The sequence below is a fragment of the Dryobates pubescens genome, chromosome 22 (genome assembly GCF_014839835.1).
Source record: "Dryobates pubescens isolate bDryPub1 chromosome 22, bDryPub1.pri, whole genome shotgun sequence".
Classification (NCBI taxonomy): domain Eukaryota; kingdom Metazoa; phylum Chordata; class Aves; order Piciformes; family Picidae; genus Dryobates; species Dryobates pubescens.
Window position 1 is genome coordinate 5857734 of NC_071633.1, and position 13267 is coordinate 5871000.

Here is a 13267-nt window from a genome sequence, read left to right on the forward strand (position 1 = left end):
CTTCTCTTCTCTTCTCTTCTCTTCTCTTCTCTTCTCTCTTCTCTTCTCTTCTCTTCTCTTCTCTTCTCTTCTCTTCTCTTCTCTTCTCTTCTCTTCTCTTCTCTTCTCTTCTCTCTCTCTTCTCTTCTCTTCTCTTCTCTTCTCTTCTCTTCTCTTCTCTTCTCTTCTCTTCTCTTCTCTTCTCTTCTCTTCTCTTCTCTTCTCTTCTCTTCTCTTCTCTTCTCTTCTCTTTTTCCTTCATTACTCCATCTCTAATGATTCAAAATAGAGATTTACTCATCATGTGCTGTCACAGGAAAAGAGAATTTAAGGGAAAAAAGAACAAGGCAGGATAGAATGAAAAGAGACAGTACCACCAATAGAACAAGAGGACACAGTCTCAAGCTGCACCAGGGGAAATTTAGGCTGGATGTTAGGATTAAATTCTTCACAGAAAGAGAGATTGGCCATTGGAATGGACTACTCAGAGAGGTGGTGGAGTCACCATCACTGGAGGTGTTTAAGAGGAAACGGGATGAGGCACTTGGTGCCATGGTTTAGTTGATAAGATGGTGTTGGGTGATAGGTTGGACTTGATGATCTTGAAAGTCTTTTCCAACCTTGTTAATTCTATTCTATTCTACCAGAGGAACATTAGTACTTAATGTGCACTACCAGTACCTTTCCTCTTTTGCCAGTAGTGGCTTGAGATATTGCAGCAAACCTGAAGGTTCAGGAGGTATGATAGGATCCCTGATGTCTCCCTTTTTAAATGTACTTTGCCTTTCAGAAGGCCCTTTGTAAAATTACAGGCCAGGTTTCCCTGAGGATGGCATGGTTTACATGTCTGCAATTTTCCAGGAACAGACAAAGATTTTACTCCTGCAGCCATAATTCACTGTATTTATGTGGTTTCTGTCATTAATTCTTCATTGTTGCCTTTAAGATGGCTGTTTGATACACATGCACTGTTCATTTTACTGTTGGTGAAAATTCTTCTTTGATTCAACTCTTCAAACTGTCATTTTTTTTAGTGTGTTCTGCATGATTAGCAGCAGATTCTGCAAGGATTTTAACCTACTTTCCTGTCTGGCCCTGTAGCCATTTTCTAAGTTAAGTCATTGTAGGAGAGAGGGAAGGAAAAAAAAGCATTTTACTGCTTTTCTGTTTATATCTGCTGGTATAGAAGATGCAGAACCATTCAAGTTGCTGAAAACAGATCTTGAAATAGTGTTGTCATTGAAACAACTGTTATTTATTCCCTTCCAATACAGCTTTACTTATATGCTTAAAATTTTAGAGTTGCTTTTGTCCTTATCAGCAAATGGAAGGCTAGTATGCTTACAATATGTGATAGCAGAATATGGTTGCATACAGGATCTATGCTACATATGAAGAAAGCCCTGATCCCATGTCTTTTCCTTTCAGATGCTTAAAAGGATATGTCAACAGCAGCTTGTCAGTTTTTGATCTGAGTGAACTTGGGATGGGATACTCAGGTTACTGCCGGTAGGTTTTGATGCTCTCCCTTCTTGTAATTAGAGAAGGGCAGATTCAGTCTGGATATCAGGAAGAAGTTCTTCACTATGAGGGTGGTGGAACACTGGAACAGGTTCCCCAGGGAGGTGGTTGAGGCCCCTTCCCTGGAGATATTCAAGGTGAGGCTTGATGAGTCCCCGGGTAACTTGATCTAGTTGAGTACGTCCCTGCTGACTGGGGGTGGGGGCAGAGGTTGAACTAGGCGACCTTTGGAGGTCCCTTCCAGCCTGGACCATTCTATGCTTCTATGATCCTATAATAAAAACATAGACATTAAACTGAAAGTCAGAGCTTAAATTATGGGCAGAATGGAGGTGAGGAGGGATGCCTGTAAAAGCATTGGAGTTTGAATTTGTTTAAGATGGAAGTCTCAAGGTGCCAATGTTGTGTGGTAGGATGCAGTATTAACACACCCTGTGTTGTGAATTTTTCCAGGACTCTTGCAAGCCATATTTTTCTTGCCTCTAGGAATTTTTTTACATCATTTTGAAGTTTCCCCAGCTGCCAAGAAGAGTAAAAATTCTCATTTCAATTCTCATTTCACTTTTGTTAAGTATTCTGAGGTCAATTAATTAACATACACAATTAAAATGTTGGTTGTGTAGAAAGCCCAAACAAGGGGAACACAAGAAATTCAGCCCCATAAAATTAAATGCAATGGTGCAGGACTGCACTCCTGCTTTCAGATTTAGTTTTGCAATGAGAGTCAGTCTGAATTGACTGAGAAGTTACAGAATCATGCTGCACTCATGCAAACTCTATCTGAAGTACTTGTAATTCTTACAAGCAAGGAAAAGAACCAACTTGGAGTCAACACACTTGATGTAGCCCTGGCAACCTGACCTAGTTGGAGGTGTCTCTGCTGACTGCAGGGGGGCTGGACAAGAGGACATTTGAGGGTCCTTTCCAACCTGATGCAATCTGTGAATCTGAAGTTAACATTCCAAGGTGTCAGCTTTGTAACAACAAAATGCATTGTTTGCCCTGGGTTTAATAGCAGCCCTATTAGATTGCCCTTATTGTGGATTATTCTTCCCCTTTTCTGTTTCATTTGTCTGTTTTCCCTTCAATTTCTCTCCTTTTAGCCAGATCTGGGATAAACTAGAGAGCTTTGCACCGTGTTCAGGTTTTTAAGCACAGGCTAACTTCCAGAGCTTTGCTTTTCTTTACAGATATAGAGATTACAGAGCCCCACCATGGAGTTCAACTCCATATGAATTCACCTTGCAGTTCTGGCATGTCCTGGCAGCACGGCTGGCCTTCATCATTGTATTTGAGGTTAGTCATGGGAAAGAACAGTTCCTTTCTATCTCTTTAAAGTCCAAGTTGAGTTTTTTACAGTAGTCATATAGATACATAGTCAATATCATCAACTGTTTATTAATTACTGTCCAGTGAGAGAATAAAAACTCCCTAAACTGTTGTGTTGACTGATGTTCCTTAGGAGTCATGTTGATTCCTGATCAAATCTTCCATGTTTTATTTGGGGGGCGAGGGGGGGAAGGAATGCAGCTCATGTGTACATTAAGTGCACTTATTAAAAGTTAAAATCTGTGCCAGGGAAATTATTCTAGCCTAATATAAAAGGAGAAACTTGTGTACTAACTTTAAAGAACATATTTCATACTGTCCAGGGAATCCTGGTTACTTTGATTACAAACTCTTAACAAAGACTGCTTGTAGGTCATGTTTGCTGTTGGTATTCCAAATAACATATCCTGCAATCAGATCTTCATTTAGGTGACCAGCTATACCCTTAGTTTGACTTTTCAGAAGGCTTCATCATTTTCACATTTCTGATAGACTGCTAATTTGCACCCCTATGTGTGTATGTATATTTTACAAAGCATTGCTTTTAAGTCATGAACTGAACCTCAGTTCTAGTTTTTCCCAGACTTTTAGGCCCTAAAATGGGGTCCTAGGAATGAGTATTTATGCATCTTTGGAGCAATTCTTTTTGTTCTTCTTTTCAGCACCTTGTTTTTGGAATAAAGTCTTTCATTGCCTACCTGATTCCAGACATGCCCAAAGACTTGTGTGACAGAATGAGGAGAGAGAAATACTTAGTCCAGGAAATGATGTATGAGGCTGAACTGGAGCATTTGCAGAGAGAAAGGAAAAAGAATGGGAAGCAGTATCACCATGAATGGCCTTAGTCACTACCATGCTGCAACAAAAAGCACTGTTTGGAAATGGAAGTTACAAAGTGAAGCCAGAGTCTGGCATCAGCGTATGAGATTCCCGGTATATGTATGTTCTTGCTTGGCTGTACAGTTGCAGGCTTTGGTGGGAACTGGAAAATAGATGTTTCCAATGAAGAAAATGAAAAGCCTTACTTGTAACTGGTCTGTGGTGAGCACCAAGGAGCACTGGCACTCAGGAATGTGCAGACAGATTAAAAGTTTGGGCACTCTGCTTTATAAGAAGGCAACAAATTTTCATGCTGTTTGTGAAGACACTAACAGCGTCAGGAAAACAAAATATTACCTGTGAGCTTATGCAGTAAGGGCATGACTAAAACCAACTTACATGATATCCACCACTACTACTACAGCTTCTGATTGCTCAGCTCCATCTAGAATGCCTCTGAAGAAAAGAGCAATTGTTGCCTTTGTGGCCATAACTTGATATAAATGATCTTTCAGGCTTACTGTTTCGTCAGGTTTGTCCTAGTCTCTTGTTGAGATTGTGGATGTGGTCCTACCCTAAAAATGGGGTCTATGGCTGCTTAATATATACTATGCAGTTTTAAGATTTGCACATCAGTGTCATTAATTTATCCTTCTCGTTGGAAACCAAAAATTCTAAATTCAAAGAGAAAAGAGCAGCACGAAGAGAACGCATCACAGTACCCACATTGCAGCTATATTTGAAAATGACATGGCTGTTGAATTGTCTTTCCACTTTGGTGTGCAGAAAGGCCACCTCCACAAGCTTCCAGGGTGAAAGAACTGTCATTTTCATGCTCTGATGTAGCATGCAGATGTCTTAACTGTGTTACTGTTCCCTTTGACCTGTCTGGGCAATGATTCCATGACTTCACAGAATGCTAACTTGAAATATCCTCATGCAGTGACTTTGTCCTAGATATACAATTAACTCTTTATGGTATGCAAGCTTATGCAGATAGATATCAGGCATCCAGCATAGCATTGTGACTCGCTTGTTCAGGGAAAGAGAAGCAGAGCACTTTAGAACAATGCTCTTCTTATTGTAACAGTAAATGTTCCAGTAATGTGCACTTCTTTTATTAGCCTAAATAAGTCAAAGCATGGGAGTTAGATACAGGCAGGTGTGTATAAAGGTTGTATATAACTTCACACACATGCAGTGGTTACTTTTAGATTTGTTTTTATTATTATTTGTATGCCTTCTTACAGTTTGGGGGGGTGGGTGCTTTTTGGATAAAATCACTATAAAAAGTATATGTTCATGTAAAGAACCAAATGTCAGGGGTTTTGTGCATAGATCAGCATTGCTTATGGTTATGGTCACATTTTGGTGATAAAACTGTCTGTTACTGACATTTCGTGATGCAGGACAAGGTAAGCACTTAATTGAAGCAAGTGTGCAGCGTTCACTTGCAGAGAAGGGAGTGGAGAAACAGCTGCAATCTTCCTGTTTCTCTTGCACAATTTCAACTGATGCTTCTCTATATCAGATGATATAGAGAACCAAGGATTCAACAAAGCACAGTAACTATAAAAGCTGCACATCTGAATGTTACTTTAAGGGATAAACATGAAGCAAAACCACTGCTGACAGATATGAAAAGATCTGAATTGTTACTATTTACAATACCCTCTTGAATCAGAAAGTCTGACTCCAGTATTCACTTTCATGTATTAGCAGAGACATTTTATTTGATTATGTCATGTAACATTAATTTTAAGAGTCAAGAGCCCATCAAAGTGGGTGAGTCTGATCTATTTTATCCAGGGGGCCTAACATCAGACCTTAAGTCCTTTGGTCATTTTACTATATCCATGAGATTTCTTCATTAATTCCAGCTCTTTGTGAGCAGACAAGGCAACCATAACAGTATCTACACTATTGCACAGAGAAAGAAAGAAATTGGAAGGTATGGTCTAATCAGATGTATGAGCAGTTAGTTCTGTCACAAAGGGCTGGTGGAACTCAGCTTCCCATAAATTGGAAAGACTCTCTTGGTTCTTTCATATTCTGGGTTGTGCATTAAGTTTCTCAAAGAACCCTTATCAGAAATAATTAATGCCCTCTCCTCAATACTTTCAGAATCACAGCATTTGATTTAATTTCTTGTCCCTCTGTTTCATGCTGTGCAACACCAAGCACCAACTGACATTATTAACCCTGTGTCACAGCTTCTGTATCTGTGCCATGTACTGATAGCACTTCAGTTCTTCTCAAGGTCACAGATGAGCTCTCTTTTTTTTAATGTCTTCTGTAACAACAAAATGCCTTGGTTGGCCTGAGGTATAAAAAGATGCAGGATAAAATCAGGCAAAAATTAGATATAATGATGGGTTATTTTATACCTTCCTGTTTCTGCTGTGGCTATTAGCACGTGTCGAGACATACTTAGGCAAATTCCAATTGGACTGAAAAAACCACACAAAACCAACCAAACAAAAAAAAACCCACCAAAAACAAAATAAACCCAGAAGAAATAAAACTTTTTTTGTATCTGAGATTTAAATGTATATATTGTTAATGATTTTAAGCACTGGTGTATCAGAGTATATATCGAAGGCGAGTACGTAGAGCTGACGTGGTGCGTTTTACACACTGGAAAAGCACAAGAGGTTTTTGGAGAAACACTGTGTGTGTTCCTTTATTTTTGGAGGACATCAACAATGCCTAAAGGTTTTGCCACTGTCTAGCCATTTGCTTAAGCTGAGAAAACCTTTTGCTAGCCTTTGTTTGGTATGCTGTTTGCATCGACTGCACGTTCTGTTGCTGACGTCTAAGGCACACACTGTCCTCAGGAGTAACGTATTTGATGAATGGTGAATGATCTGTTCATGTTCTAAGTATTGTCTTTCCAACCAACCAACCAGGCAGTGCATGCAAACTGCCTTTGTGAAACCTGACAAAGCTTTAGAACTTCAATTTGTGCAAAAATGCTTTGGGTCATTGCAGATCTAACCTATGACAACTTCTGCTCTATGCATGCGCCCTTAAAGAGACTGCATGAGCAACTGGATAGTTTGAAATACAAAGGATTCGTCCAAAATGTCTTAATTATTCCTAACCAAATCCCTTGTCTTGTTTCAGACAAAAGAAATTTCCATTTCAGAAGCAGCACAAAGCCCATCTCCATTATCCACATCTCATTGGGAATGATTTTTTTTGGTGCCTAATGTGTGAGATATGAATTCTGGTAACTAAATAAAGGAAGGGGGGAGGGGGGAGAGTTCTGCTTCCATAGCCATCCTAATGAGAAGTTCCTTCTTAGAGCTCACAGTCTGGCTCTCTCCAGAGGGATACATTAAGAGCTCAGTGTTCACAACTGAGCACCAACAGAGTTGCCTGAAAACTGAGCATGGGCTCCCTGTTATCCTGTAATTCAGATTCCTTACCAGAAAGACCAGTGTAGTGATCAGGCATTTGGGAACAAGGCAGACCCCATGGTGACTGTTTTTTCACACTTTTTTCCCTATCCCTTTTTGTTGAAGGATTCAGAGGGAAACTGTAGGTGAACACTAAAGTTAGTATTGATGATGGCAAGGCTAAAATTTCCATAGTGATGATGGAGATTAAGTGGGATTTTGTCAGTTGTTTTTTCCTTCATTACTTCACACCCACATTACCTGTTCTGTGCCCTTTTCCACAATGTGTCTTAAATTGTGTTCTGAGGATCAGCTAGGCTCAGTTGTATCCTCTGGAAAGCTCAAAAGAAAACTGATTGCAGGGCCTAGTGAAAATAAGTTAATTTGTGTATAACTTAATGCATAAATTCATAAATCTCCTGAGGCTTCCTTCCTAGAAAGTTCTGCAGAAGGAAAAACATCTTGGGAAACACAGCTTTAGGATGAGTCTTTAATATGGGGAAGGTGAGACTTCTGGTGGTATTTTATTCTTAATGTGCCATTAAAATGATCATTCTAATGTAAGTAGTGCACATCTGCTGGCTCCTTGCTGCAGCTTCTTCCACTGCAGACTCCAAATGGGAGTGCTGCCTGAGAGAATTCCTGGAGCTGTGGGGTCCAGTGGCATTAACTCCAAAGGTCCATCATGAGACTCAGTATCTTTTGCATCATATCTTTCATTCAGGGGCAAATTAGTGCACACATATTTAGAAGCATCATATAGATTCATAGAATAGTTTAGGTTGGAAGGGACTGTCAAGGCCATCCAGTTCCAACCCCCCTGCCATGGGCAGGGACATATTCCACTAGACCAGGTTGGTCAAGGCCTCATCCAGTCTAGCCCTGAACACCTTCAGGGAGGGGACATCCACAACCTCCCTGGGCAGCCTGTTCCAGTGTTTCCCCACCCACACTGTAACTGTTGGTTAACTGAAAAGTCATCCAGTTCCATGGATTGAAAAGAAACAGCTTGTATGTAATTAATTTACAAGTGTGACAAATTTTCATGAAAACTACTAGAAAGTAGATATTTTTTTTTAGCTACACTGGCAGTGGCCATATCAAAAACACTTACTTTATGCAAACAGCTAAACATGAAGGCAATAAAACTAGTGGAAATTCAATCACTTTTTTTATTAAGTGTTACATGGGAGAAAAGGGAGGGAGATAAAAACAGTGGTTTCAACAGTCACTTACAATCCACAAAGTACTTCCAGAAGCATGTTAGGGTTTTTTTTTTTGTAACCCTTCTAAACTACTGATGCTGCTTATTTGGGGCTAAAGGTTGAAATAAATATGCAGCCAGCCTTTCAGGATAATGTTTGCTTGGCGTTAAGGCTGACATTATGAATGCCAGCACAATTCCACATTTAGCCAGCCTGGCTATTTTGTTAGTTCCAATGCATACTTGGACTAAAATGCATGCAGCGACACTTTTGGAAAGTGTTGAAGTGAATTTGCAAACCTAAATTCCTGTGGTGAAAAAATTAGCAGCTTGAAAAGCTCCCCAGGTCTTTTCGTGCCCAGCTTCATGCTCACAAAGCCCACGTTCTGCTGCAGCGAAATGCAACAGGGCAGTGTGTGGAGGCTGAGCATCAGCAAAGGGCTCCTCTTCACTTTAAGTTTTTTCTCCAGACTTCCAACAGGTTCTGCAAAAGAAGGGCTTGAAGATGGAGTATAGTGACAGCCCTCCTGATCCTTTTTCTCCTCTGGCTCATTCTTTACTTGTCCACAGTGGGTTTATTCAGTGATGCCTTCTTGCTGATGGTCCAATTTCCAGGGCAATTTCATAACTGCAGAATCTTTTGCAGGCTCTCTCTGGATGTCCCTAACTGAGAAGCCAAAGCAAAAAATGCACCAATATGAGTTTGTCTGGTGCTTTTTACAAGTTGGTAAGCCCTGGAAAGAGCAGTGCAAGGAAGCATGAGGTGCAGTTAACACGTGCCGCTAGGCCACCCGTTTTTGGACCGGTCCCTTCAGCTACCTTCCCAAGCACTGCATTTTGCACTCCTTAGGTCCCTCCCTACAAGCACACATTGAGTGCCCCACATGATCCAATTTATGTAATAGACTCACACTGACAATTCTTCTCTAATACCAGGGGTATTAGAGACATAGCAGGGATTGGTATTAGAGACACAGCAAGGATTGGTATTGGCATAAGCATGATAGCACAGCATTCCCACGACAGCACAAAGTTAGAATGGCACAACAAGTAACTGTAGAGAATTCACTTCACTACTCCATGTTATACAGGAACTTTTTTAACCCAGGATTGGGATTTAGTCTTGAAATATTAATGGTGTATTCCTTCCTCACTGCACTGGAAATTGCTTTGTGTTAGTTCTGTTGGCTCCTTCCAGCTCTTTTGCCATAACCTCTATTATGTTCTACATGCTCCATAGTTCTCATTCTTATTGCCATGAGCTGGTTGTTAGAATACTACTGGCAGAGAAATTAGGATGAAACCCAATGCAGTCTAAAGCTAATGAGATTCTAAACACTGATGATTATTTTTTGTCTGTTAATAGTGAAGAAAAAAAAAGAAATAGATCAGCTTTTTCTTTTGTGTTCTTTTTAGGTGACTCAGAGTTTTGTATTGAAAAATCTTCCAAGTTGTTAAGCTCTGATTTTTACCTAGAGTAGCACCACTGAAATTTCAGTTCTGTGAAATGATCTCATGTAAACTCTGACTGAATGACATAGTTCAAGCATTTTTTTACTCTGGTAGTCCTGGCTAACTTGCAATATCACGACAGCAAGAGATTTCTTAAAAGTGTGTATATATTTGAGATTTCTGTAATATTTAAATACAACTTGGTTTCTAAGCAAGGAATAAGAAGAAAAAATTCAGCTATTTTTTCTATTCATAAATCCACACTTTGTAAGTAACATTTGCAATAGGATTCCAGTTACCACAGAGCGTTTCAGAGCAATTGAATTTTATGCACTACAAGCTGGAAGTTCCAATGGCCTGTCAGCTTTTGGGTTCTTTTGTGTTTTAAGGTGACTTTTACAAGCCAATCTGTACCCCAGAACTAAAAGAATTCACTGGGGGGAGGGGGGAAACAAAACAAAGCAAAAAGTTGTTGATCTGATTAATTATTGTAAGACACCTTTGGCATAAATTTTGTCTTTGAGATGCTGTTTACTTTATCAAGGTTTACATGTACAAATGCAACTACTTACTGTATCATACACATTTGAATATGGCTTTCTTTTTTTCAGTAATAAACTTGGATATCTTTGAAAGAGGCTTTGAGCTTTGTTATTGCACATACTCAAAGTTAACTAAGAAGAAAATTGAAGACTTGGAAAGCGAGCACTCCTCAGCCTTCAAACTGGAGGATTGTAAGGAAGTGATCTAAGAGTTTAAGCTGGCTAAGATATCTTTAACTTTTGACAATCAAATCCTCACTCACTGTAGTCTTGAGGCACATCTAGGCTCACTGTTCAAATTTTCAATCATTTGTGGTCTGCTGCTTTCACAGTTTCTTAAACTCACAGATTTCTACAATGGTTTAGGTTGGAAGGGACCATCTGGATCCAATCCTCCCACCATTGGCAGGGAAACCTTCCACTAGACCAGGTTGCTTAAGGCCTCATCCAACCTGGCCTCGAACACCTCCAGGGAGTGGGCATTCACAACCTCCCTGGGCAACTTAAGTTTTGAAGCTCTTGGGTTAGAGTTAATAGGTTCCTCATTTATTAACCTCATTTTTTCAAGTCAAATGTACAGACTAGCTCTTCTCTGAATGGTTCAATGGCTCAGGACATAAAGCAAATGAAAAGATAAGGTGATAGCTGTAAACAATACTGACAGGAGTACTTAATCGGAATGGAAAGCTTTCAAGGCCACATCCTTAAATCTTGGTAGAATAATGAATTACTGATTAATGATTTTAGCTGTCATACCTAAGTCCATGTGTTGGACTTAGTAAAACCTTTTGGAATGACTGGCTCCTTTAAAGATACAGAAAATAGAAAACTTAGGCTCAATGTGCAGCTTTAGTTGAAGCAAAGATAGCCCAGCAATGGGACATTAAAGAGAAAGTCTTCAGGATATTTCTTCTTCCTCTTTTGAGTCATTGCAGGTCTAGCCAGCCTAACTCACTTTTATTGTGGGGTTTTTTTCCTTCTTCTTTTTTCACAGTAAATGGACAAATGAAGACTATCTTTTGTCCTTTTGCAAAGAACTTGGAAACATACTGAGTCTAGTGAATGCAGTGCAAAGCTGTTGGTCAATTAATGGGAAAAAACACTAATAAAGTGCAAACTGTTCCTTTTCCAGCGTGCAGAATACAGAACTAACCAGGTTGGAAAAGACCTTTGAGATCATCAAGTCCAATCTATCATCCAACAGCATCTAATCAACTAAACTATGGCACCAAATGCTTCATCCAGTCTCTTCTTAAGCATTTCCAGTGATGGTGACTCTACCACCTCTCTGGGCAGCACATTCCAATGGCCAATCTCTCTTTCTGTGAAGAATTTCTTCCTAACCTCCAGCCTAAACCTCCCCTGGTGCAGCTTGAGACTGTGTCCTCTTGTTCTGGTGCTGATTACCTGGGAGAAGAGATCAACCCCCAGCTGGCTACAACCTCCCTTCAGGTAATTGCAGACAGCAATAAGGTCTCCCCTGAGCCTCCTCTTCTCCAGGCTAAGCAACCCCAGCTCCCTCAGCTGCTCCTCACAGGGCTGTGCTCCAGACCCCTCCCCAGCTTTGTTGCCCTTCTCTGGACATGTCTGGACAACTCAACATCTTTCTTGAATTGAGGGGCCCGGAAGTGGACACAGTACTCAAGATGTGGCCTCACCAGTGCTGAGTACAGGGGCAGAATGACTTCCCTTCCCTTCCCATGCAGAGATGAGGATGCTGCAGTGAGTGTCTGAAGAAATACCCAGGGCACACCTGGCTGTTTTCACAGTTAGATGTCTCTCAAATATTCTCCAACTATGAACAGAGAGGGATTTATCATCCACCATCTCTGTAGCTTCACACTGGATGTTCTGAACCACCTCCATTGTGAAATTCTTTTACATCCTTAAGCATGATACATTAGGCTCTGTTAATATAATCTAAGTGATACTGCGTGTGGCCGTCAGGTATAAATGGTACCACAGTGTTGTTTACTGAGTTTCCATCTCTGCCTTGCTAGCCATACCAGGGGTGGGAGAATGAAAGGAAAACAAGTCACATGAGATGAGAGGCTGCCAGCCAGACCCAGCTCTGCACTTTTATGAGATTATAAAAATGGTGTGAAAGGGATTGACACAAATACTGGCTTGGCTCTTGGTTTGTTGACAAAATGTCCTGCACAAGCAACTCGGTGTCATCTACAGACTGCTATTTCTGTGCTCTGGCTGAATATCCTGGGACCATTTCCAGGGTCAGAACATGAGCACAGACAAGGGAGGTAACTTCAAAGACCAAGCTGACTCAGATCTGCATCATAAAGATGGTTGCTGATAGAGCAAAAGCAACAGCTGCATCCTTCAAAGCAGTACGAGCTAAATGTATCAGCTGGGTCCATAACTGAATTGCAGATGACACCAAGCTGGGGGCAGGTGTTGATCTCTTAGAGGGTAGGAGAGCTCTGCAGAGAGACCTTGACAGGCTGGACAGATGGGCAGAGTCCAACAGCATGAGATTTAACACATCTAAGTGCCAGGTTCTACACATTGGCCACAACAACCCCATGCAGTGCTACAGGCTGGGGTCAGAGTGGCTGGAGAGCAGCCAGGCAGAAAGGGACCTGGGGTTACTGGTTGGTAGTAGGCTGAACATGAGCCTGCAGGGTGCCCAGGTGGCCAAGAAGGCCAGTGGCATCCTGGCCTGTATCCAGAATAGAGTGGCCAGCAGGAGCAGGGAAGTCATTGTGCCCTGGTGGAAAGGAAATGTGTTCCACTGAAACAGAGTGCTTAGGGGACTAGGTACCTTCTTCCAAGATACTTTATTAGACAGGTTATTTTCACAGAGTCAAAGAATCAACCAGGTTGGAGATCATCAAGTCCAACCTATTACCTAATACTTAGCACCTCATGACAACTAAACCATAGCTCCAAGTGCCACATCCAATCCTTTTTTGAACACCTTCAGGGATGGTGACTCCACCACCTCCCTGGGCAGCCCATTCCACTGACCAATTACTCTTCCTGTGAAGATCTTTCTCCTCACC

At 41.0% G+C, this 13267-nt stretch overlaps 1 protein-coding gene across 1 annotated transcript in view; it reads left to right on the plus strand.

Annotated features, from left to right (window-relative positions):
* The window catches only part of ANO3 (anoctamin 3), a 122620-nt gene extending 115730 nt beyond the window's left edge, over positions 1-6890 (plus strand). The window contains exons 25-27 of the mRNA XM_054171673.1: positions 1408-1488; positions 2691-2796; positions 3492-6890. Coding sequence (XP_054027648.1) covers positions 1408-1488; positions 2691-2796; positions 3492-3674 — 370 coding nt within the window. The 3' untranslated portion in view covers positions 3675-6890. The remainder of the gene's footprint in view (positions 1-1407; positions 1489-2690; positions 2797-3491) is intronic.
* Positions 6891-13267: the final 6377 nt, after the last annotated feature.